The following is a 25,123-nucleotide window of genomic DNA, read 5'->3' on the forward strand; positions in this document are numbered from 1 at the left end:
TTCCTTTAGACTTTGTCGGACTTGCCTGGATAGTTGGTGAATGTGATTATTTGATTCCTGTCGTTCGTCAAATAATGGAATTCCTTGGATGTGATCTGTAGGACTGTTAATGTTTTGGCAGATCTTGTCTGGTACTGTAATCAGAACTGTTTCTCCAACATCCTGTCCTAGCTCACTTAGGCCTAGATTATTTCCACCAAATGCTACCAACTTCTTATTTCTTGGTGACACTGTGGTAGACACTTTATTTGCAGGCTTCGGTTGGAAAACTTCTCCCTTTTCCAGGATAAGAAGCGAAGGAGGTGGGAACGGAATCGGTGTAGATTTGTCCAAAGAATCCTGTGCCATTTCTGTAAGGTAGTCTAGAAGTTGTTCTTTTAGAGGACCAAACGGTAGGACAAATCCCTCTTGTGGTTGATCTTTCTGGGGTAGCAGTGGCCATAAGGGTGAGACATAATGAACTGGAATTCGCTCGTCTTGACGGGTCACATCTGAAGAATCTAGTATCAAGGAACATTTGGACAAAAATTCGGTCTCTGCAATTACAGGAAGTGCTTCGTCAATACGATCGTCGTTCAACTCGTGATTGGTGGCGGAGATAGGTCGATCGATCATGGTGCCAAGTCCAAACCTTCTTGCCACCTCGACGATGTCTCCCTTCATCAGTTCTTTTTCCACGGCTTTCATCTCGGCGACGAACCAATCCTGGTAGCTCATACATTTGTCCCTGGGTCGTGGCTCATTCTCCGCTTCGACGTCATCGTGCAATGTGATCTGGTTCGTTCTTGAAACATTTTTCTCTAGGGTCAGGGCGCCACATGGCAAACTCATATCCATCCAGGTCAGTGCCTTGGCAGAGGACGTATCCGGTCGGATGAATCGTGTTACAAAGAAACACGTCTCCTTCTATAATGGTTATAAGAATGAAAACAAAGGGAGAAAAGAAGCAAAAATATATTAGATATTAGGGTCAAAACTTATATATTTTGGCGCATCGGTCATTATGTAATGACGACCATACTTTCTTGATATGATTATTGTTTATTACAGTCTCGAAATAAATATCAAAACATATAACTTATATAAATTAACTCTCATGAGTTCTATTCATGTTCAAGAAACAGATACTTTTCAAATGTGATGCTAGATTCAGACAACAGAAGTAATGAATATAGTATTTAGGGGGGGGGGTCATCTTAATAATGCGGAAACCACTGTCCTTAGTATATTTCTTCTCTTACCAAATCAACGTTGTACCTTTTTTTTTCACACGTATGTCTTGATAAATCTATTTTTAAGATTCTTCCAATAACTTGCACAATACTATCCACATTATTCTTTCAACACAAAACTTTTGTAGGATTATACTTTTTTCAATGTGAGGACCGCCATGCTTTAGGACGAAACAATTTACAAAACATTTTTAAAGTTATCACAGCATGTTTTTAAACAAAATTGTTTAATGTACTTTTTTGGTGAATTTTAAAGACTAAAGATAAACTCCTCCGAAAAGGAAAGTTTGCAACTTCAATTTTTTTTAAAAAGTGATTTAATTTCATGAGAAAATCTCAGATGTCGATTTTCACCAGGCCTGTGCTAATGAAATACATTTATTATGAAAAACAAAAAACAAAGACAAATTGGACTTACGTTATAATTCTTTGCCGTCAGCAAGCCCACATACCTGAAGAAAATGAAATACACAACTTTTATTTATATACAACTCTAAAGGTTTCAGACTAATGTTGAAATATAGACCGACGCCAAAGTTATTTCAATCTTATTAATATAAATGTAGGCATAAGAATCAAGATGATATACACAATGAATGTTTTGCCCGGTGATTTCAAGTTCGGTGTCTTACGAAAGCAACACCAGCCACAACACCAAACACCGAACTTGAAATCACTCAAGATATCATAAGTATAATTTACAATGATGAGAAAATAAATAGGATACAGGCATATTTCTGCAGGGGTCGGTAAGGGCTGAGGTTTCCGTGCCCGAAAATTAACAGTTTCTAAATTTTGTGAGAGAGGCGAGTTAAAAAAAAATTTAAAAAAAATAAATAAAAAAAAATTAAAAAAATAAATTTAAAAAAAAAAAAATCGTCATTATAAATATACTAGATTAGGTATACAAATCATATTAAGGCACCTTATACTGCCCGACCGTCTTACCTCATACGCCTATGATGAATTTTGAAGAAATAATTCCTTTTCGATGAAAAATACGAAACAGAAACTAGAATAAGAACTTAATGAGTAAAAACACTTGATTCGGAATGTTCATAAAGAAAAGTGACTAATTACACAGAGCCATTATATACATACCTGCCATCTTGGAAGATGAGTGAGCCGGTAACAGAAAGATATTCTACAGCACTGGCTATATTTGCTAGCTGCTCTGATTTGAGTTCCTGGTCCTGCCTCATTCTTGCTACAACAAGAAACAAAACCGATGTGTGTAAATGGTGTCGACCAGTCTAGTGACTCTAGTCATTGTTTTTGTTTTAATTGAAATATTAACATATTAATTAGATCTCAAGTTCAAAAGTGATAATAATGATAATATTGATTATAATGATGAAAATAAATAATAATAATAATGATAATAATAATTACCATGATAATATCACTAAAGTTAAAGTTGTAAAGCGCAAACTAATCACAATTTGATTATCTATGAACTTAAAATTGGTTAACATTGAACAACATACATATTTTAAACGTTTCACAAATCGCTGTACAGCTACGTTTGACTTTGAAGTCTATTTAATTTTTGTTTTCCTATTTAATAAAAAGAAAGGATGATTTTACCCAATGTCTAACTTAATTCGCACGTTCTACAAGAGGCCTGAAATCACTTCCAAAATTGGGACATTTTCAGATAATGCAATTTACAAGAAATATTAGCTGTATGTAAACGGAATGTAATGGCCAAGAATCAAATCTATCCTTTAATTTCAACCCCCTCCTTCACTTCACAAGTTATAGATTAATTTGATATAGCAAAAATACATTAAATGTTTACCTGTTGGCGACATAAACATCCCCCGAAAGCTTAGCAAGCCAGCGTTCAATAATTTCGTCAAAATATTACCCATTTTTAAGATAAAATCCTTGTAGGTTAAGAAGATAACCTATACGTTTCGAAATTCTCCGAGTCTGATTTATGTTGGCTTGGCCTGGTTGCCACATACAACGTAAACACAGAGTAATGCGCATTCCTGATTGTTACGTCATGTCTCGCTGGAATATTCACAGCTGATTGGTTGAATGTTTACATGCGCGTGCACCCAACACGCATGACGACATAAAACATGATCGAGGATCACAATCTCGGCACAAGAAAATCATAAACGTTAGAAAGATATTTTCAGTGAAAACGCCAAACGCACATCTCTCCACTTTCAAAAAGCTTAAATTCTTACCGGCCTTCATTGGATTGGTATCTTATTGTTTGACTGATTAATTCTTACACAAATATATTCTTATTTTGCCTGTCAGTAAATTCAATTCGAATTTAGTCGTTCACTGAAAGCCGGGCCAAAGTACCAGTTCCTAAACTAAGGGCTGAGGAAGCTGCGTCGTAGAATTCTGGAATTTGGAAGTGAAAGGAAAACACAAAGTCTAGCGTCATAACAGTTCAATTTTAAGATGGAATTTGGAAAAAATATTTCGAGCTAAAAGTGATGGGAAAAAGGAGCAGAGGTGTAAATTTGAAGGGAAGAAAATGTTTAATATTCAAAGAGGTCGAAAAATTAGAAAAAGATGGCGATTTAATAATTAACATTTATTTCCATCAAATATATTATACAAAGGTAGAATATGAAATATCATAACAGATAACAATATCAATATTACATATAAAGTGACATAACAACATTAAAAAATATAAAGTAAATATAAACCATTTTTCAAATGGAGAATTGGGCATCCGTAAAAGCTGAGGTTTGACAATTGAATGCACAAGTAGCACAATAATGATAACATAATAATATGCTTAGAAAAAAAGGGGGAAATGGGGGAGGGGCGGGTGGGGTAGTTATTTTGGTATGAGAGATGTGGTTTTAAAATAAATTGTGCATTATAATGGGAGAGAAGATGTTTCTTGTTAATTCTTTTGAATGAGTTGTTAAATCGAACAGACTGTAAGAAAGCAAGTAGAAAATTTTACATTTTAACACCAATATAACGGAAAGAATTGTCTTTCATTCAGTTTGAAAATCGGCTGAATAGGCTTAAATTGGCAAAACAATGAATTTAAGTACGATTACAATTAAAGCAGCTCCTCCAGACTGCGCCTATACCGCCAGAATACTACAAATAACAGTTATCAATGTTAATTAGTTGTAATTGCTGTTACAAACTATTGAAATCGTTGCATTTGATTGGCTGAGAGCAAATGTGACACTCGTTATGGATAACAATTTTTTTTAACGAGGGCATGGGCAAAGAGGCATCTCAACCTGCGTCCTGAAGTCAATCTTTAGTTACCTTGAATAAGTACGAATAAATGATTGTGTATGAGCGTTCAGCTTCATGAGTCCGTCATATCTTTTGACGCGTTTTAATCGAGGGGAAAATCCCCTGTCGAGTCTTTTGTCGTTAGAGGGCCAATTTATTGACAGCAGCAGAGAGCAGAAATGGCGACTACCAGGATTGCATTGTTAAACGCCAAAAGAAGGTAAGAAAACTTGCCTTATTTTCAAGTTATTTGTGCTTATTGTATGATTGTAATTACTCAGTAATGTCTGCATGAACTAATGTGTGATATGTAAAGATATTTTCATGCGTATCGGTTCATCTTGAACGTAAAATTTCACACAGTAACGGAAGACCGACCGGAAATTGCACACAAAAAGAACTCCATTCTAATTCACTCTTCTGTATGTTTGGTTCAGTGAGTGAAATGGATGCAGAATGGAATGAAAGCTTCGCCGTGACTTTGTTTAGTTGAGCTTTACATGGGCTCTTTACATCCTGAATAAGGTGGTCAAGATGTAGGAATCTTATGAAAATGCTATGCATCCCTGTTTCTATGAGTATGAGTATGAGCTTCATGAATTTACAACCAAGTTTTTGGTTCAGTAATGTTGGTGAGCAATTTTAGAGTAGCAAGTGAGCGTCTTTTTTTCTTTAAACTCCATTCTTCAGTTCTTGCGTTACCGTGTTAGCATGGTAAGTTAGTGTATGCACTGATTGAGTGGTGGTATATTTTCAGATTGGTACAAACATAAGCAAGTTCTAGACAGACACTGACTGAGACAGTGGGGTGTGTGTGTGTGCGAGAGAGAGAAGGTATGAATGAAATGCCACATTTTGAAATGTGAGGGCTTGTCCAAACTTTGCACGAGACTCAACACTGCTCATCTCAAAACATGTACAATATCATAAACTCAGATGTTGTGTGTCTTGACAGTTGATATATAACAGCAATTTGAAGAAGTTTACAATCAATATTTCATAAATCTTCTAACTTCCAAGACTTATGTTGGACAATATTATAAAGCCAGGACAAATATTCATGATGGCTAGTGCTGTTTGATGAATTGTTTCTGTTAAATCCAAAGGTAATACAGAAGTTTTTGGCCCGAATTCACAGAGGAGGTTTGTCGACAAACCTAGTTTTTGTGCGTCATATGACTTGTTTCATTGCGTTTCAGACCAAGGTTCAGACAAACTTTGGTCTGAAACTCGTCATATGATGCTCATAAACCTAGGTTTGTCTACAAACCTTGTTTGTGAATTCGGGCCTCTATGTTTGTTAAGCATCCAGGCACCCAACCCCCCCCCCCCCCCCCCATCAAACTTATAACTACCTTGTGTGAGACCAGACCTCGAAGATGGTCACTTGGTCAGTTACTGTATCTAAAAAGAAATTGATGATGGTCAAAATCAGGCATTTCCATTGGAATGAGGAAGCTTCTGAACTTCGTCACAAACTCATGACATTGTTGCCAATTTGGCTTGGGATTTTCATAGTATTTCATTATTTTTTATATCATTTAAAATGTCATTACTTTGGTTTTATTTTGTTATTATTTTTATCAACCTTTTTTTGATTGGTTTGTCCGAGTTGTCTGCTTGTATTCAAGGCAAGTTATTCTTGGTCTAGACTTCCCCTTTAAACCTAAATTCTATGGCATTTGTAGAGGCACACTCCAGAGAAGAGTCTGCAAATGACGCGCTTAAAATTTGTATACATTCAACAAAAACAAATGTTTCTCTTGATGACTAAATAGAGCTCTTATAATCTTTCCCAAAGGTTGTCACAGGCTTGCCAGATCTATAAAAACAACTAATCTAGTTGAGTGAATTCCATCTATTCACTGTAGAGATATCATTATGCATAACAGGTGAAGAGGTCCTGGAGAGAAACATGCATACCGGTAATTATTGAAATACCTTAGAAAACTGGTCTATTGATTGATTTGACATTGTAATGACTTGAGTGAGAGGTTGAGTGTACATGAATGAAAGAATGTGCAAGTGTTATAGGGTGTGAGGGGTTTCTCTGTATGTCTATACCTCACCATAGGGAGAAACATGTGATTTATCAGAGAAGGAACACATGTTTCCTTTTGGGGCCCGTTTCTCAAAACTGTCATAAGTCATGACCAGCAAGGTCATGTGCTGGCTGGCAGGATATTTCAAGCTAGATTTGTCTAGTCAAATTGTAAGTGGCATGATGCAGCATTATTGTCTTGTAGTTGTACACATTTATGACTCTATGTAACATTAAAAGTGATATTAGATGATACCTCCGATAAGGTAGGCAAATTATTTAATATTAAAGAAATTATTGTAGATTTGCATTTATCTCAGAGTGAAGCTTAAAGACTGTAAGTCATGAAATATACTGACAGGAATACAAGAAATTCCACTAACTGTTTTATAAGAAATTTCTCCTGTTAAATAGATAATTACACTTACATGTGATTACACCCCCAAGTTGATAATAAGGACATTTCGAGTAAACAAGAAACCTCATTCTCGTTAACCATGTGCAAGTCAAAGCGTTAAATGCTCAAGTTGGTTCACTTTTGCAGACTCTTTTGATTCTGTTGACAAGTCTGTCAAGATGTCAAACGGCACATCTTTCTTTTATATATTTTCTCATGTTACTCTTTGTTTATCCTTGTATCATCTTCCCTTCTGTCCCTTATGTTATTCTTTGTTTGCATACTTGTATCATCTTCTTCTCTTATATTTTCTTTGTTATAATCCTTCTTTCATTTCTTCTATTTTCTTACATTATCTTTTGTTTCTATCCTTTAATTTCTTTCTATCTTTTCTCATGTTTGTTTTTATTCTTCTTTCATCTTCTCTTCAACTGCAAGAGGAATGTACATGTTTAGTTGGCATAACTAGTTATTATTGAATGTTTGTCACATTTTAAGAAGAATTTCTTTACAAGTAAGAAGTAAGTACAAGTAAGATTGTATTTTGCCTGTACTCCTGAAGAATAATGCTGTACAGTATAAGTATAAAACGGTGGTTAAAACAAGGAATACTGTATTGTTTTTTTTTGTATAATAATGAAAAACTCTGAATTATGCCCTGTTTGACAAAAATCTTTTATCCATTTATTTCATCTGAAAATCTCTTGATATGACCATCAGTAATTGGTACCAGGAAGAACCATTCAGAAATGGTCATATTAAAAGAGTTATAAAAAAAAAAGGAACAACTTTAGAATACCCCACCACTAAACTTGACCAAACGTTCGTAGGGTATCGAAAACTTCACCAATGAAGCTACAGTAAATCTCGAGACTTAAGCTTTTTAAGTAACACTAAACCTAATCCTAACCCTAACCCTAGGTCTTTGATGTTTATGTACATTAACCCTATTGGTGGGGTATTCTAAAGTTAGGCCCAAAAAATGAAACAGCAAGTGAATAGAAGAGATATAGGCCAGTATTCAATTCAATACTGTAAACGGTGTTATTTTTGCCTGATTAATTTTTTCGCGCTGAGCGATAAAATTCTTAAATTCATGTTGCATTACTTGCATGCAATTCAGCCTGTTAAAAAAAAGCATAAGAAGTCATACTTATATTTTTGCAAGTTCTAAAATTTGCGAAATCCGCAAAAATTAATGTACCACAGTGGCCTTGCCCTAAAAATATTGAAATTTAAGGCCTGACCGCAAATATTTCTACTTCTACAGTACCTGTACCTATGTCAGAAAAATGATTATTTCACTCAGTTTTTGGCTGAGGTAAAAATACTCGGCCATCTTCAGTATTCAGTTGGAAGCTTTTGGCCGAGTATTTTACCTAAATTAAAAAAAGCTCCCTAGCTGACCTTAGCCACCTACTTTTTAGGCTTTTACTTGCAGGCATGTAGTTTTGATACGCAGTCTTTATAAGCTGTGCACAATTATATCACCATGCATAGTGCACCCCATATTGGCTAAGTGACATCACAATGGCCATCATTATTAAAGGAAAATCCAACTCAAATAGATAGAAAAATTAGAGAAGCATACTGATGAAAGTTTCAATTAAATCTGACTAAATATAAAAGTTATGATTATTTGAAAGTTGTAATGACTGTACTTATGCACAATTCAAATTGGCTGAAGCGCTATGTCAATGCGCTGTAGTGCCGGACTACAATTAATAATATTTTTGTACACGTCCTACGTCACAATCCACTGACCAAACTACAGATTTGAGATTTGCATAGACTTACATGTAGTGTTCTCTTATTTCCAACATTCATAACTTCCTTACTTTTGGTCCGATTTGTTAAAAACTATTACCCTTCAGTTTCTGTTATTTTTCTGCTTTCATTCAAGGGTTGGATTGCCCTTTAAAGTATTTTGCCTTAAAGTTGGTGTACTGTGATCTGAATGAGACGAGCCATTAGCTAATTAGTGTTAATGTAGTCATATCTGCATTTTTTTGATATTTTACTTTTTTGTCCTTTGTTTATTTATCAGTCAAAACAAGGAAAATGTCAGATGTCAAAAATGCCTAGAGATGGGTCATTGGACCTATGAATGCTCTGGAAAGAGAAAGTACGTCCATCGGCCTTCAAGGATATCAACACTCAACAAGAAACTCAAGCAGAAGCAGAAAGAGGAGGAGGAAGGAGCAAAAAGGTTAGTGTATTGAGAAGATAAAAGTCGAGGGGGGGGGGGGGGTTAGTGTCCTCGGTATATAGTTCAGGCGATGAGCCATGCTTGATTAATGCAAAGTCATTGAATATGCGTAACGGTACTCCACATAGGATGATGTCATCAAGTCGATAGCAAGTTTTTAGGTCAACATCTTCTGATTTTCAAAGCTTTAGGTTTTGAGTTCTATGGGTTATAAGCTTTCCGTTAATATATCATTCATCCATTTCTTTCCATTTCATTTTTCAGTTCGGATAAGATCTTTCAAGCCTTTGAAAAATTAAGAATGCTTTATCTCAGTTCTGATTGAATAGACCTTTTCACTAATTTTACCACTTTTTGATTTAAAAAAAAAATCTTGACGACCAAAAAGCTTGCCAGAGGCTAGTCTTTGGACAAGCCTCTGGCAAGAAACAACTATAATACAATTTATGCAAAAAGCTAGTACCGATAACTATGTGTTCTAGAGAGAAACCAGCATAAATTGTAATACATTAGTAGACAGGTCTATTACTGGATTAGCCATGTTTCTTTCTTTAATATCCCCCTCATTAATATTTGATTTCAGGCTAGAGAACCCCAAGAGTGACAGCAGCTCTGGTGATGAGAGTGACGAGACATCCTCCGGAACCATCGATTCCGATTCTTCCTCCACCCTCAGTAGCTCCGATGACGAATCAAGCGATGAGGATTCCAACCTCAGCTCTAAAGGGGACTCCGATTCGGGCTCGTCCGGAACAAGCGACTCGGACTCGGACAGTAGCGAAGATAGCGTGCCTCGGAAAAAGCGCAAACGGTGAACAATCCAGCGTCTCTCTTTTGTCAAACTGCGGCTGAATAGCCAAATTGATGTGTTATTTATTTATTACTGCGAGATAAATAGATTTGAATGGAATTGGCCGAGAAACTTTAGCACAGGGCTGCGTTTGTGCCGCTGAGGGCACCAACACCAATTGAGTACTCCACTGAGCCAACGATACAGTGGCTTTGGTGCAATATATGAGAAATGCAAGCAATTTCAAGTTTTGTATGACAGGGATTCTCTCTCATGTACCCGTCTTGTATTTTGATATGGAATAATCTCATTGTTGTATTAAAATTTGAATATTCAATTGAATCTGAATTACAGGAAGTGATAGCAGTTGGAAGTAGACATGCATGTCTGTCATTTCTAGATGAAAAAGTACAATAAGGTTAAATGTGGAATATATTTTTTTCCTATCTGTACCTGGTAGCAATTTCTTTGATTACATTTAAGGTTAAGCAGTGCTGTTACCAAAAGAGTACTCCCTATTTCTGAACTGTTTTGTAAAGCTGTTAGTTATATTTGCATATCTGCCAATTGCAAAAAGGGGGGGGGGGGGGGATATGGTTAATGTTGACCATACATGCAAGTTAGTATATGTTTGAAAATATGATTATCGTAGTGTACTAATAGAGATTGGTTGTGCTGGTTCTAATGGGTTATGCAATGATGAGTAAGTAAGGTTGTGTACAAAGTAATTTAAGGTTACTAAATACTTGTCTAAGTCAAAAGGTCATTCAAGATTATGTCATTTTGTCAGTAATATATGGGCAAAAGCTGAACCATTTTGGCAATCAAAGACTATATGTTTATATGTAAAATGGTATAATTGCAGGGTTGGGTCCGTCCAAAAAGTTAGGGCAATTTTTTTCACATACCAGAAGTGAGAAACTATGTCTGCTATCAACTGTAACAATGTTTGCTTAAATTGAGGTTTGCATAAAAAGCATAGCCAACTATCTTCAGAAGTATGAAAGTTTACGTAGTGTTATATGATGTCCATGTAACGCTGGTAAAAAGAGAGATGTGTATTAAGCAAAGAAACTGAAACAGGAACAATTCTGACAGGGCACTACTATATACAGGTATATATTCATTGCATAAAAATCTTCCAACAGATAATTTCATCTTCCATGTGTAGTAAAAAAATCTCATACCTACGTTACATGGACACCCGTCATATTTTTTGCCCCTACATGTACTTTATAGAATGACCCGGTACGAGGGTCATACAATTAAGACAAACTTTTGCCACTGCCAAGTGCCAACTCGTGGTCGATTCCTAGCGTTATTGAATGACATAATAATATTAATACAAAATATTGGGTACTTTAACAACATTGATGTCAGAGTACCCCCCAAATGCTATATGATTAATTTGTAGATTTTTGTAACTAATGAATTGGCCTTATGGCCTTCCATGGGCAGTAAATCCAACCCAAAACTTTGCTGTGGTAATAATAATTGCAGGTTCCTCAGGAAGAACAGCTTTGTTACTTATGAGACGTCCCTGGGTCAGAGTGTAAACAAAATATATTTAATGACCTATTTGAAACTTGTCTGTACCTTTAGCTTCATAAAGTATTTACAGACTTTTTGAGCGCTATGCATTTCCCTTTCCATGTTGAAATCTAAGGAAGAGAGTGGTATGTTGAGGTAACGTGTACATGTATAATGTATTTGCAATCATGGACCACTTCAACTTTATGCTGCCCCAAGTGAAGTGTTTTGTCAGAGGATATCACCAACATTTAGGGACTTCAGAAATTAAAAACCACCAAAATTTATTCGTTGCTGAAATTGGCAAGAGATGGTGCTTACATGCAGGGAGGTAAGCAATTTTATTGAACTGTATGTTTTTTGGTCTGCTCTTCTTGAAATTTTTTATATAGCATTGTGCACAGAAGTCTTGACGATGATCCTTTTGCTTACTGGACATGTAGATTTTCAGTGTAGCTCTCTCCAGAACATCCAACAAATTTCAGGTGGTCTTAAACTTTTCCAACACATAGGGCCGTGCATCTCAGATTTAACATTGTTAAACGATGCCTTTAAAGGGTGACTAAATTACAAATTGACATTTTGATGTACATCTATGTCATAGATGAACAAAAGATATGGTATGTCCTCATGCATTGCATGTTTTATACAGAAACTCTTCTTTTCATGGTGTTTAAATATAAAAACATGCTATTGCAAACAGGTAGTCAGTTGATAAGAAGGAACATACCAATGTCATTTGTTCATCTACCTTACTGGCATTTCAATAAAAGTCATAATAGAAAATATAACATGAATGTACATCAAAAGATATGTTGTGTATACATTAATACAGATCAACATGAATCTGTAAGTAGAAGCTCAGAAGTTTGTCAACAATTGCAGATATTGGGCCAAAATGTCGTAGATTTCAGTGATGGTAGAACGTGAGTTATGTGCTAAAATGATCCCCAGTATATGTACATACATTATGACTGTAATATGATATTCTTATGGTAAACAATCTTTTAAATGCCAAGTTTTCTTATTGTCATTAAAATGAAAGACACCTTTTATACTGCATTTGTGATAATTGACTTGAAACGTGTATCAATATAATTATGCTCATCACACTTTTCACCATTCACAAAATCAGGACAAGAAAAAGACGAAATTACTTAATAGAGCACAATATTAATAAAATACAAATAAATAATGTCATATTTACATAGGACGGATTATAAATTCATGAAAAATAAATTTCAAATGATCATTTAAATAAATATCTTGATTCTATTCTCTGACAAATTTTAGAATTCCTGAAAGGCAATATATCCTAAATATATTCATACTCTCAAGAGGTCAGTGCGGGCCTACACTGCAAGTAAACACCCATGAAGGTGTACAGTAAGCCTATTAAACTCTGGATTTATTTGTCAGCGGTAATTGAATCTCAAATTGAATTCTTTTTACATCAAATGACCAGTATCTAGAAGCTTTGTTGTATAAAACAAATGATGCTAGTTTTCATTACAGGATCTATCGATTCTTGTTGAGGCTTTTTGTAGCCTCAACATTAAATTGGATAGATTTCAGGTTCACATGAAAGATTATCATTTCACACTATATTCTCTACTCAGGAATAGTAAATCCCATACAGGAAAGTCTACCCTAATATAATTTTAAAAGAAGCAGAAGTTGACTCTACTTCGGAGAAGATACTTGGATAGAAATTGACAATTCTAATTGTCAAGGTAGTTAAAGCCCCACTGCACTACTTATAGCTAGTTGCGCCCTCTATATAGCAAACGGTGACTATTGGTCCCCCATGATCCTCTTTTTCTTATGATAATTGATGAGATAACCACCTGTCTAGTGACCTTGCAGGGTGGTCTAATCCCTCCTGCAAACTAGTACAGATGGGCTTTAAAATTCAATGAAACCAAGGATTTCAAATAAAGTCAACAGGCACTTCTCAAGTGCTTCTTTGTCTTGATCTCTGCAAATGTTAAGAAATTAAATTCTTGACACATTTAGAGTAACATTACATAAATTTAGATATATCAAGTACTTTCAATATCATCATAAATGCTTCTTGCTCTGTATTTCAATAGCCCTCTTGTAGTCTGCAATCGCTTCCTCCCTCCTTCCCAGACGACCTCTGACCTCTGCTCTTCGCTTATGAACTAGTGGATCATCGGGTTGCAAACTCAGAGCTGATCAGATATAAAAGAAAAAGAAAATCATGAAATTAACAGACATTCATCTCATTTATACATCCTTGTAAACATATCTTCTGGTGGGGTTGGGGAGAGTCTTGAATTTTTTTTAGAATGATAAAAACAAGATTTGGGTTGGAATGAAATGAATTTTACAAGGAAACGTTAAATACCCTCAGATGATCAGTAACAAAATTGTTGACAAGTCAGTTGCCAACTATCCTTATGAGTACCAGTATTATTTCCTTCTCCTAGCTAAATACAGAATTACTATCAAGCTAGGCTTTTATGGAAATGGGTCCAGATTTCTTATCTTACTGATAAACAATTCATACAAAAAGAAAATTAAGACAAAGAGTAAACTAAGTATTAATTAAATGAATTTCCAAGAAAAATAGACCTAAAATCCTTTCAACACAAGAATTCTGTCAAGCCAGAAATAGGAATCAATGTGTTTATTTGTCTTAAACATGTATCACACTGTGTTTGAGTTCCTACCTTCGCTGTAGTCTTTCTCTGCCAGTTGATATCGTTTGAGCGAGGTGTAGAGGTTTCCTCGGTTGAAGTACAGATGAGCAGAAAGTGGACTTAGCTTGACGGCCTTGAAGAAATCTTCCAGGGCTCCTTTGCTATCTCTCGTCAACACCTACAAATACAAAAAACATTATCATACAAACTTTTCTCAGAGTCTAGATAAATAAACTTTTTCTCCTAGCATCAGGTTGCAAATTTAGAGACTATTACAATTGAATTAATTCTTATTGACTGACAAACGGAATGATGGAATAAAAAATTGTCTACTCTTTATAATTCCTTTCTTCAACAAGCAAACACTGAACTGCTCACTGCAAAGAGAGGGCTAAACATGATGGTCTCTAACCAACACCTAGAAAAGGTAGAGAATATCAGTGATATGTTTAACTTATTGATAGTTGTCTTAATTTACAGGTTTCAATGATATAAAGGAAGTGGACTAAATCATTATTTTTTGCTCCTTTCAAAACTTAGTTCATCCAAATAATGCACTACTTATCTTACTTTTCCTACTGCATCTTCTGACTAATTATCAAATTCTGTTTACACAAAACAAACAAGTGTGAAGGGAACCTGTTAAGGCAGTCACCAAAACCTGTCCAACAGATGAGGAACCAGTCATCTCATGCTGCATGTCTGTTATTATCTAACAGTATAGTGCTTTTAAACCTGAAATCGTATTCTCTGATAACACCCAAACTGATTTATTTTATGATTTCCCTATGAAGAAAGACAAAGGAATACCTCAGAACAATATGCAATATTCAGACAAGAAGTAGTATTCAATGCATATTTTCCATTATAGTGTAAAGCAGGGCTCCACATCAACTATTTTTACAATAGCTTCACATTGAAATTCTTTCTAAATTAAGAGACTGGGGGTGTTAGGAAGGGGCAGGGGCGTAGACAACGAGGGGGGGGGGATGAGGGGGATGCATCCCCCCCACCTCACAAGGTGGGGGGGATGGCATGTACAATCATCCCCCCCCCCCCAGGTTTTGGGGAATGATATTTGCTTACTTAATAAGTCATAATGATGATGATAATAGTAATAACAATAATGATAACAATTTTAATATTAATAATAATAATAATTATGATGATGATAATAATAATCCTCATCATTATAGTAATTGTGTTTATTGTTATTAGCCGCATTCACACGGTGAAAGCCAATTCAGACGGTAAAAAAAAGAAAATCTTACAAGTATTTTGTGGTTATCTTGTGGTTTGGAAACCACAAGATAACCACAAGATAACCACAAGATTAAACAGGCGCGGATCTACGGGGGGGGGGGGGGGGGTTTAGGGGGTTTAACCCCCCCCCCCTTGGGCGGGCCAAAAAACAAACAAAAAAAAAAGGGAAAAAAAAGAAAAAAAGAAAGAAAAAAGAACGCACGCTGGAGAGAAACCCTTTCAAGTGCGAATATTGTGAGAAGATATTCAACTCATCTGGTAACTTAACCGAACACATGATAACTCTGGATATAACTGTGTATTTAACTGTTACTTGATTTAAAAAGACGTTATCATGCACTGCTTTTTATGGTCTCCATTGTGTTAATTGATGCCAGGAAAACATCACTTACGGGGTTCAAATAAACACCCCAAAAAAAAATCGGCTCGCTGCTTTGCGGCTCGTGGACGATGCTCTGCATCGTCATTATTTTGGTCAACCCCCCCCCCCCCCCCCTTAGCAAAAAGCTAGATCCACCCCTGAGTCATCCCCCCCAGGTGTACGAACCTGTCTACGCCACTGGGGAGGGGGCATATCATTTGACCGGGTAAAAAGTACAAAGTACAAAGTACAATCACATCACACCAGTCCTCAAATCACTCCATTGGTTGCCCGTAGAAAAACGTGTTGTTTTCAAGATTATTTTGCTATTATTTCACTGTATACATGGCTCTGCTACGCAGTATAACATCGGCTTGATTAAGCATTACTTTCCTTCTAGACAGCTACGTTCTCAAAACTCTGGCTTACTTGTTACTCCTAGGGTTAAAACAAAGTGGGGGAGCGAACTTTCGCTCATGGTGGGCCTTCGTTATGGAATACTCTCCCTCAATGGGTTAAGAATAGCAGTTCTGCTGAAGTGTTAAAAAACAATCTTAAGAAATATCTGTTTAATTTAGCTTATAATTGATGACCATTACCTTTCATGTCTGTACCTTTCCTATCGCACTTTGTATAAATGTATCATGTATGTATTTCATCTTTTGCACAAGCTGCGCCTTGAGCATTTGACTGTCAAGTGGATTTGGCGCCTTATAAATCATATGTATTATTATTATTAAGAAGCTATGATACCTTTGTGATAGCTCTGTTCAAGAGAGCCGATTCATCTGATCCATTCAGTTCCAGGGTCTTGTCATAGAACTGTAACGCCTGCAAAACAAGGGTCAAATAACGTAACACATTATCTACATGTACATATACATTTAAACATGTTGATTCATCCATGTGATGGCAGTGTTTGAGAAATTCATTTAAATCCCAGAGGAAGGGGGATCGAGGCCCCAGAATATTTGGAAATGATATTAAAAAGTTGGCATTAAATGGATTTCTTAAAAGTGTGATCTCTATATACATATACACTCTGATTTGAAAGTCAGTTTAAATAACTTGATTATTTTTTCTCTCTATAACCTAATATTTAAAATATTTGAAATAAAAACTATGACAAATCAAACTTCAGATAGCATTGCACAAACCATGGAAAAAAAACTTTCTCTTATCAAATACATGGAAATATCTAGTTGAACTTTTATTCCTTTGACTAAATTGGTGGGTACAAATTTACCAGTAGCCTTTCAAATGGTCCATGAAATGAAAAATAATGGAGAGGTAGGTAACTGAAGAGATCGAGAGGGGAGGGGGGGGGGGGGGGAGTAAGGGACAAGCTGACACAGTGGATACAATGATATTAAAATATGATATGACAAAGAGGGCAAGGAAAGAGAAGGCTACCAGAAATATAAACGACGCACAATAATCACTCACCTGCATGAATTGCCTGTTGCTGAAGTAGAGATTAGCCGCATTGAAGTACGCCAAGGCATAGCTCTTATCCTTCTTGATGGCTGCCTGGAAGTCAATCATCGCACTCTCGTGATCCTGCAGGAACTGATTGACCACACCCCTGTTGACGAAGAGCTCTGCCGACTTGCCAATGCGGAGGGCACTATTCATATCGAGGAGGGCGGCGTAAGGGTCACTCATCTGGAGGGACACGATGGCACGCCCCTCAAGGGCTGGACGGTAGTCTGTGCATCAAGAACAAGTGACATAACGTAAGTTGACAGTATACATGCAGTGACACATATATATGGGTTTGGGACAAGCGGGACTCTGCACCCACCGCTTACAGTCATCAAGTCGCAATCCATGTACTAACCCAAGACACTGACCACTCGATGAAGCCCTCCCAGACCACCCCAAGTTGCCAACCCGTACCACCCGAGGGAGAACGCTAGCATAATACATTTTCCTTCCCTAACTGACATGTGATGACATCATCATCACATCTACATAACAAAAGACATTCACAACGCAAGATTATACAACATACATAACCTTTATACTGTAATCGCCTTGTTATTATCTATTTATGCTGCCATTTTGAAAGATCTCTTGATATGACCATGATAATGTTAGTAATTCCTGAGAGATCCATTAGTAAAAATCAAGATATTTTTCATTATTTTTTGACGAAACAAAATCGGATAAATGCTGTATGGGACACATTACATGGAACAGCCATCAAGCAATTCTACAACAGTCACAAGTGTAATCCTACTCTTAAATCCTCAAAGTTCAACAAATGTAGGAGACTCACTTGGATTTAGTTTGAGGCAAGTTGTGAAGAGGTTCCACGCTATCTTGTAGGAGCCGCTGATCTGCATGTTGTAAGCCAGGTTCACTCGGCCAACCAGGCACTCCGGTTCAAGGAGGATAGAACGCTGGTAATCTCGCCTGAAATTATAATAGATGAAGGAAAAACGTTAGCACAGTGGGGATGGGTATCAAAAGAGACATAGAGGAATTTTTTTTCTTCTGGCCCATACTTTTAATTTCATACCAAAGAATCACAAACCATCATTTGTGAACTGTACTGATTAGCGGCAACAATTAATGCATCTGATGATCTTTTTCCAGTCTTCTTTAGAACCTTAACTACTTTTAGATCACATTTTCTTTTGAGCAAAATACCAACATGAGCCTTTAGTTGATTATTTTTCTATCACCTAAAGTAAGTCTGTTCCATGTTTCAAGTATCTAAGCATAAGAATACCCTAACGCTGGGCTTAAGCTTCTCTTCAAAATCGTGTTGACCAAGGGAAGTTGGTCTGAAGTCTAAGTTTTCCTACATTAAACGTGAATACATAGCATGATGGATGAATGGAAGAAGTATATACCTGGCCAGGAGGACTGTTTGAGGATGGCCGTAGTCCATGAAAGCATTGCCCCTTCCTAGGTAGGCATCGATGAAGAATGGATTCGCTTCTAAGGCACTGCTGTAAATGGCTACTGCATCTTCCAACCTATTCAACCTGAATGAGAAGATAAAATACAAATCATTATTGAAAATATACATCCTGAAATTTTAAAAATCTGTCAGTTCCCAAAATACAGATTTGGTCAAATAACTACCAACATTGGAGCTATGACAATAACCTTGTATTTTCCTTCTTCAGGAAAAATCTATTAGTTGAAAAACAGAAAAGAGCTCAGAGAGTGAAGAGAATGGTTTTAAAGCAGGACTGCACTACTTGTAGCTACTTGTGCCCTCTATATAGCAAACAATGCTTAAGCGGTACCTGTTGGTCCCCCATGATCCCCTTTTTATTATGTTAATTTAGAGTCAATTTGATGAGATAACCATCAGTCAGTGACTGTGCAGGGAGGTCTAATCCCTCCAGGCCAAACTAGTACAGATAGGCTTTAAAGGATGACTTCAATGACAGTGTCTTATTGGTAATCATTCAGCAGTCCTGTAAGTCCGATCCAACAGACTTCGTATTTGATGAACAATGCCTGAGTTATTGTTCTCCACAGACATAAAGACAAGCTGAATGCTTCTAGTAAAACCATTTTTAGAATAACTTATTAACATGAATAGTTTATTTACAATTTATTTGTAATTATGATCAAAGATAACTTACTTGTGACAGCATAATCCCAATGTGTGTCTGATCTTTGGATCTCTTGGGTTTACCTGCAAAAGATTAAAGTTGACATGATTTAAAAACCCAATAATAATAACAATAAGATGGCTCTGTATTGCTCAGTTACAAAATAATAATTCTTGTATTTTGTTCTCAGGATAGATATTTTCTCCTCAAAATCAGTATGTACGAAATCAATCTCTTTCAAAATGACCTTTTTTTCCCTTCATTTTATAGGTCTGTTCATCCTTGGTATATCATTGTTGGTCTATATTAAAATTTAAGGAAGTTCCTTGAGACAAACTCTTACACTAACCCTGTTAGTGTTTACAAATTATTGTATTTCATTATTCAGATGGCAGGTTGCATACATCATCTGCTTCTTGAAAGTCAGACAAATCTCTCACAAACCTTTGGAGTTAAAATAGCAATTTTGAACCAGAAAGTAAACCAAAAATAAACAAATAAATAATAACAACAAAAAAGGGCCTTCATCATGATCAGCAACATTTTAATGTATTGGTGATTTATTTACATCAAGGGTTCATTGACACAAAGACGTAACTCCATATTTTGCCAAAATGAGTATTTGATATAAAAATGTTTAGAAAAATGTGGACTTTCCAGGAAACACAAAGACGTAACTCCATCCAACACCACATTGAAGTCAATGGCTACTTAAACATACACTCAACTCGTTAAGGCCCAAGTGCTCAGTGACACATAAAACATTTTTTTCCAAACATGGCCAAAATGGAGTTACGTCTTTGTGTCACCGACCCCTCAACATGCACAAATCAAAGGAAGTCTTTTGTCACTCACCTCCACTGCCTGAGAAAAGTCATCCCTTGCATTCTTGTAATCCTTCTGTGCAAAGTACATCAGCCCTCTATTGATCAGCACCTACACATAGGAGAGGCAGATGATCGACACATCATTCACAGCTCTAAAATTCCTGTTTTTTAAATTTCTCAGCTGTTCCTTAAAAATCAACAAACAGAACTTTCCCCGAAGAAGGAAAATGGAGGGGTTCCTAGCTTGAATGCTAATAGCTATGGGGGAAAAAATTGCCCTAAATCCCTATGTCCTCTTTCGTGATCGTTTCTTTATATAAATCTGTCCTTACTAAAACTATACCAGCTAACAAATAGGGTTGTTAATTTCTATAATGTAACTAATATATTTCCTCTAATGCAAAGTAGTCATGTGGCTGTACTTTACAAGTATTTTTGTCATTCTTAAATGGTAACTTCTTGTTGGGTTCCAAGAAACAATGAAATTAAGGTTCCAAGCTCTGTCACATAGTAATATAATACAGAGAGTCCACACATAAGATGATATGGACAGTTGCTACCTACCTTGAGTGAGTTCTCATCACCCAACATGAGTACGATTCCATAGTCCCTCTGAGCCTTCTGGTAGTCCCCGGTGGTATGGTAGCAGACAGCCCTGTTGAAGTAGGCCAGAGAGCAGGTGGTATCGAGCTCTATGGCCTGGCACAGGTCCTTGATGGCAAGGGCATGGGCACTGATGTAGTACTTCAGGGCTCCTCTGTGTCAAATATGAGTAAATACAAAACATAGTTAGCTACACCATATCAATAAGAGCACTGCACGAATTTGGTTCCTGGAATACATTACTGGTATTCCTGGGAACTGTTTTACAAGACTAAGATCGACTTTAAGTTGGACTTAACGATGACAGGCCATTTATGCCACCGACTTTAAGTCAGGGGTGATAGTGAGCACTAAAAAAAAAAATAGGTTTTTTGTTTTCCCCTCAACCACGCCCCCCTTTAGTAAAAAAAAGAAAGAAGAGGATTCGTGGGGAAAAAATGGCATCTAACAACATTCCCCTCTTTCGAGGAAGAAAATTGGGGAAAAAATAGGGCAAAATAGGGAAGAATAGAGAAGATAAGGGGGAATCGGGAAAATCAGGATAAAAAAGGGAGGAAAAAAAAATCTGATTAAATTTTTTTTTTTTTTTTTTTTTAAATCGGGAAGAAAAAAAAAAAATCAGGAAAAAAATCAGGCCTGCTTTAAGTTGATCTTGGTCTTTGTGAAACACTCCCCTCGTATACATTATTAACACTTCTTATGAAGTGAATGAGTTTGAGATGCAGTGACAAATATCCAAAGGTACTTTCCATTCTCAAAGAGCTTCCTGCAAACCACTAACCCCTTGATAACAGCTAATACACATCAGTGAGGATGGACTTGTAGTCTTTATCAAGTTCAGGCAATGAAATGTAAGCCTCCTCCATTCCCAAAACATCTCTACTATCAGGTTAGAGTAAGGCAACACCCATTTGAAAATGCCTTAATTGCATAAGGACAGGATTGAACAATGAAAAATTGTTATGCAGAAACAGGGAAATAATGATGAAGGGCCTGTATATGACTGTGGGGAGATACAACCAATAGAAGACCTTTAGGTCTGTCCTCTACCCCCTTCTACCAAAACTCTATACTCACAAAGATCTTAAAGCCCCATTGCACTACGTTTAGCTACTTGCGCCCTCTATATATCAAACAATGCCTAATTGGCGCCCGTTGGTCCCCGATGATCCCTTTTTTCTTATGTTAATTGAGAGCTGAGTTGATGAGATAACCACCTGTCAGGGAGGTCTAATCCCCCTGGCCAAACTAGTACAGACGGGCTTTAAAAAGATTCAACTCTCGGGACGGACCATGTGTTATCTAAATTAATAGTTAACCAAGAAGAAGAGGGTTTTTACCTGTAGAGGTAAGCTCTGACACTGTTTGGCTGCAGACGGATCGCTTGGTTACAGTTGTAAATTCCCTTGGAATAGCGCCCCCTCTGTCCATAGTATGCAGCCCGACTCAGGTAAGCCTGGAACAGCTTAGGGTTGAGGGCCAGGGCCCGGTTGAAGTCCAAGATCCCCTTGGCCTGGTGTAGCCTGGTCCGAGTCAGACCTCTCTGGTAGTAGGCCTAAACGAAAGGAAGAGGACCACATTCATCAAGTCATTATACATTTTTTTTGAAAGAACACACCTTGTATAGTATTTCTCTTGTGAGCTTTGTTAGCTAGTGGTTAGCAGAGCGTAGAAATCAACAGTGGAAACAAAATCAAGACGCCAATATTCAGTACCTCATATTTTTTATTTCATATCTCATATTCATCGGTCAACTTGGTAGGACAACTAGAAAGAACAGATAACTTCTATTGTTATACAATGAACTGATTTATTTATTTGAATTTATAAATTGAATGACAACTCCAGCACTATGAAATCTCTATCAAGTGAAGCAAAAATACAATAGAATATATAGTCTTTGTCAAATCTTTAAGATACATGCATCATATGCCCCCTCTCAATCACCTTTTTTAAAATGATTTTGACCTATCAAAGGAGGTCAATGTGCTTGCATGCTTAATTTCTTCTGTTTGATTGTTTTGGACCCCACCCTCTCCCACAAAGGAAAAAGTGCACAAGGATTGTAATGAAATTTGATGTATAGGTTGCTAAAGGGGATATCTCACTGTGCGGCGAATGTAGCGAATTTGGGGTTTCGCCAGGGTTTGTTAAAAGTCCCAAACATTCACAAAAAGTGGCAAAGGATTGGCAAATAGTTGCTAATCGTCGCAACAACTGTCGCTAACATTTGCTTACAATGGCCAACTGCCAAAATTTGCAACGTGCGTAAGCATTCACCGCTCAGTGAGATACCCCCTTAATGAACAAGGAGTTAACCCATCTGACTACCCGTTTGACTTCTTACCTCAGGGTATTCTGGGTTGATCTTGATTGCACTGTTGAAGGCCTCGTATGCCTTGTAGACGTTTGGAATCTCCATATGACACATCCCTATCAGGTAGTAGACCTCAGCTGCTTCCAGAGGCCAACTCTGCCTCTCCTGCCAAGGTTTCTGCAAGAAAAAGGAAGGAGATATTGATTTGAAGAGATTTGTTGAAACCAAAGATTAATAGGTAACTCGCAAACATATCTTTGTATTAAGGGATAAAAGGAGGGCACAAATTAGAACTGACATTGTTCAGTGATAAACAAAATATAACTTATTAAGGCCCACTGTACTACTTGTAGCTACTTCCACCCTCTATATAGCAAACAATGCCTAATCGGTGCCTGTTGGTCCCCCATGATACCCTTTTTCTTATGTTAATTGAGAGCTGATTTGATGAGATAACCACCTGTCAGTGACCTTGCAGGGAGGTCTAATACCCCCTGGCCAAACTAGTGCAGTATGGGTTTTAAGGGATAGAAGGAGGGCACAAATAAGAACCGACATTGTTCTGTGATAAACAAAATATAACTTTAGAAATAACTAATAACTAAAGAAGGTTTTAAGAGCCCTTTTCTGTAGTTTGAACACTTGACTGCAAATACAAAGATTGTGGGATTAAGTACCGGCGTGGGAACAACAATGTCCTTCTGCAAGATGTTAATCAAAATTTGCCATGAAAGACTCATGTGTAGCAGCAAACAAGTCCCGAGTGGTGAGTAAGTATTTGTATGCTGTGAGCATCTGTAGCTTGGCCAATTCAGGGCACCCAGCAACATTGGGTGCCTTGAGCATCAATGCATAGCAGATATGAAAGCTGAACAAAAATTATCATTATGCCACAAACTCCACTCTGCTTCCAGAGAAAAGGCAAAAGTTGAATACCTGAACCTACATGTATCTTACAAAAAGCTACGGTCAAACCTGCTTTAGTGACCACCTGTCTACAACAAGCACATTTTTTTCCCTTGAAAAGGTTTCTCATTGAAACATGTACTAAAGGAACAAAGACCACCTGTCTACAAAGATCGCTTTTTGTATTTCCCTTGGGAGGTCGCTATAGACAGGTTTGACTGTATTTTATGACTGAGGCATGATTCTCACCATCAAGTCAAGAGCTTTCTCAAGACTCTGGACGGCTGGCTGATACTTCTTGGCCTTGATCTCGGTCTTCCCTAGCAGGATGTAGAGGGGTGCTGTGGGGCTAACCTTGACCGTGCTGGACAGGACCTCGATGGCCTTGCTGTAGTTGTGCAGGAAGCTCTGGACAGCAGCTTGTTGGGTCGGGGAAGAGCCCAAGCCGTGGGCTAGTTCAGCCGCGTGTCTAAGAGGAAGGATTAGAGAAATGCTTTATTACCTTACTAGCCAAACTTCTGCCACACTGCTTGTTACGATATCTCGTTGGAAGTGAACATATCTCACCTATTCTGAAAAAAACTATACTGGTTACCTAGCTGTCCCGCTAGAATTGAGTTCAAGATCCTTGTTTTAACCTTTAAGTGCCTCAAAGGATTAGCTCCTACTTATTTAACGGAATTACTTACCCCATATGTTCCAAACATAACCCTCAGATCTTCCAAAAAGTCTCTCCTCATCATTCCACAAATAAATACTAAATTCTATGGGTCTTGCTCTTTTCAGGTTGCATCGGCCGAACTTTGGAATAAATTAATGGAAAATCTAAAAAACTGTGATACTGTTGACAACTTTCAGGCACATCTTAAAACATTTCTTTTCAAAAATACCTTCCAATGTTAACAAAAGGAAGTATGTTGAGCATATCTCACTTTTCTTATGTTACTCTATCCACCTTTCCTTCTTACTCTTTCTTACAGCGCATAGAGACATATTGTGAGATGCGCGATATAAGTACGGTATATTATCATTATTATTGACCTGTTGACTCCTGAATTCTCTCATTCTCTCATACTCGCTACAGGAACCAGCTGGTTTCTGTAGCAAATGGGTTAAAGGTACATTTGCCATATATTGGCAGGGCTTTAATGGCCTTGCCATAGTTG

General features: G+C 37.0%; 2 protein-coding genes across 3 annotated transcripts in view; one reads left to right on the plus strand and one right to left on the minus strand.

The window, feature by feature from the left end:
- Positions 1-4,598: 4,598 nt before the first annotated feature.
- On the plus strand, positions 4,599-10,938 carry LOC587771 (zinc finger CCHC domain-containing protein 10). The gene is made up of 3 exons (XM_787481.5): positions 4,599-4,689; positions 8,955-9,116; positions 9,700-10,938. Exons 1-3 carry the CDS (start codon positions 4,649-4,651, stop codon positions 9,929-9,931), a joined length of 435 nt encoding a protein of 144 aa, XP_792574.2. The 5' UTR covers positions 4,599-4,648; the 3' UTR covers positions 9,932-10,938.
- Positions 10,939-13,278: 2,340 nt separating this feature from the next.
- Positions 13,279-25,123, minus strand: part of LOC115918034 — a 44,833-nt gene continuing 32,988 nt past the window's right edge. For both annotated transcript variants that reach the window (XM_030980438.1, XM_030980437.1), the window contains 12 exons: positions 24,207-24,426; positions 23,082-23,228; positions 22,075-22,289; positions 20,696-20,888; positions 20,160-20,240; positions 19,335-19,387; positions 18,588-18,722; positions 18,008-18,144; positions 17,173-17,435; positions 16,480-16,557; positions 14,133-14,280; positions 13,279-13,631 (listed from right to left, as the gene is read on the minus strand). In XM_030980438.1, the coding sequence (XP_030836298.1) occupies positions 13,498-13,631; positions 14,133-14,280; positions 16,480-16,557; positions 17,173-17,435; positions 18,008-18,144; positions 18,588-18,722; positions 19,335-19,387; positions 20,160-20,240; positions 20,696-20,888; positions 22,075-22,289; positions 23,082-23,228; positions 24,207-24,426 (1,804 nt within the window). In that variant the 3' untranslated portion in view covers positions 13,279-13,497. The remainder of the gene's footprint in view (positions 13,632-14,132; positions 14,281-16,479; positions 16,558-17,172; positions 17,436-18,007; positions 18,145-18,587; positions 18,723-19,334; positions 19,388-20,159; positions 20,241-20,695; positions 20,889-22,074; positions 22,290-23,081; positions 23,229-24,206; positions 24,427-25,123) is intronic.

Source organism: Strongylocentrotus purpuratus, unplaced genomic scaffold (assembly GCF_000002235.5).
Source record: "Strongylocentrotus purpuratus isolate Spur 01 unplaced genomic scaffold, Spur_5.0 spur5_scaffold_11, whole genome shotgun sequence".
In the NCBI taxonomy this organism is placed as follows: Eukaryota; Metazoa; Echinodermata; class Echinoidea; order Camarodonta; family Strongylocentrotidae; genus Strongylocentrotus; species Strongylocentrotus purpuratus.

Coding starts and splice junctions, on each gene's coding strand:
- LOC587771 (XM_787481.5), top strand. CDS start 4,649: ATGGCGACTACCAGGATTGCATTGTTAAACGCCAAAAGAAG. Junction 4,690..8,954: donor TTGTTAAACGCCAAAAGAAG/GTAAGAAAACTT, acceptor TTTATTTATCAG/TCAAAACAAGGAAAATGTCA. Junction 9,117..9,699: donor GAGGAGGAAGGAGCAAAAAG/GTTAGTGTATTG, acceptor ATTTGATTTCAG/GCTAGAGAACCCCAAGAGTG.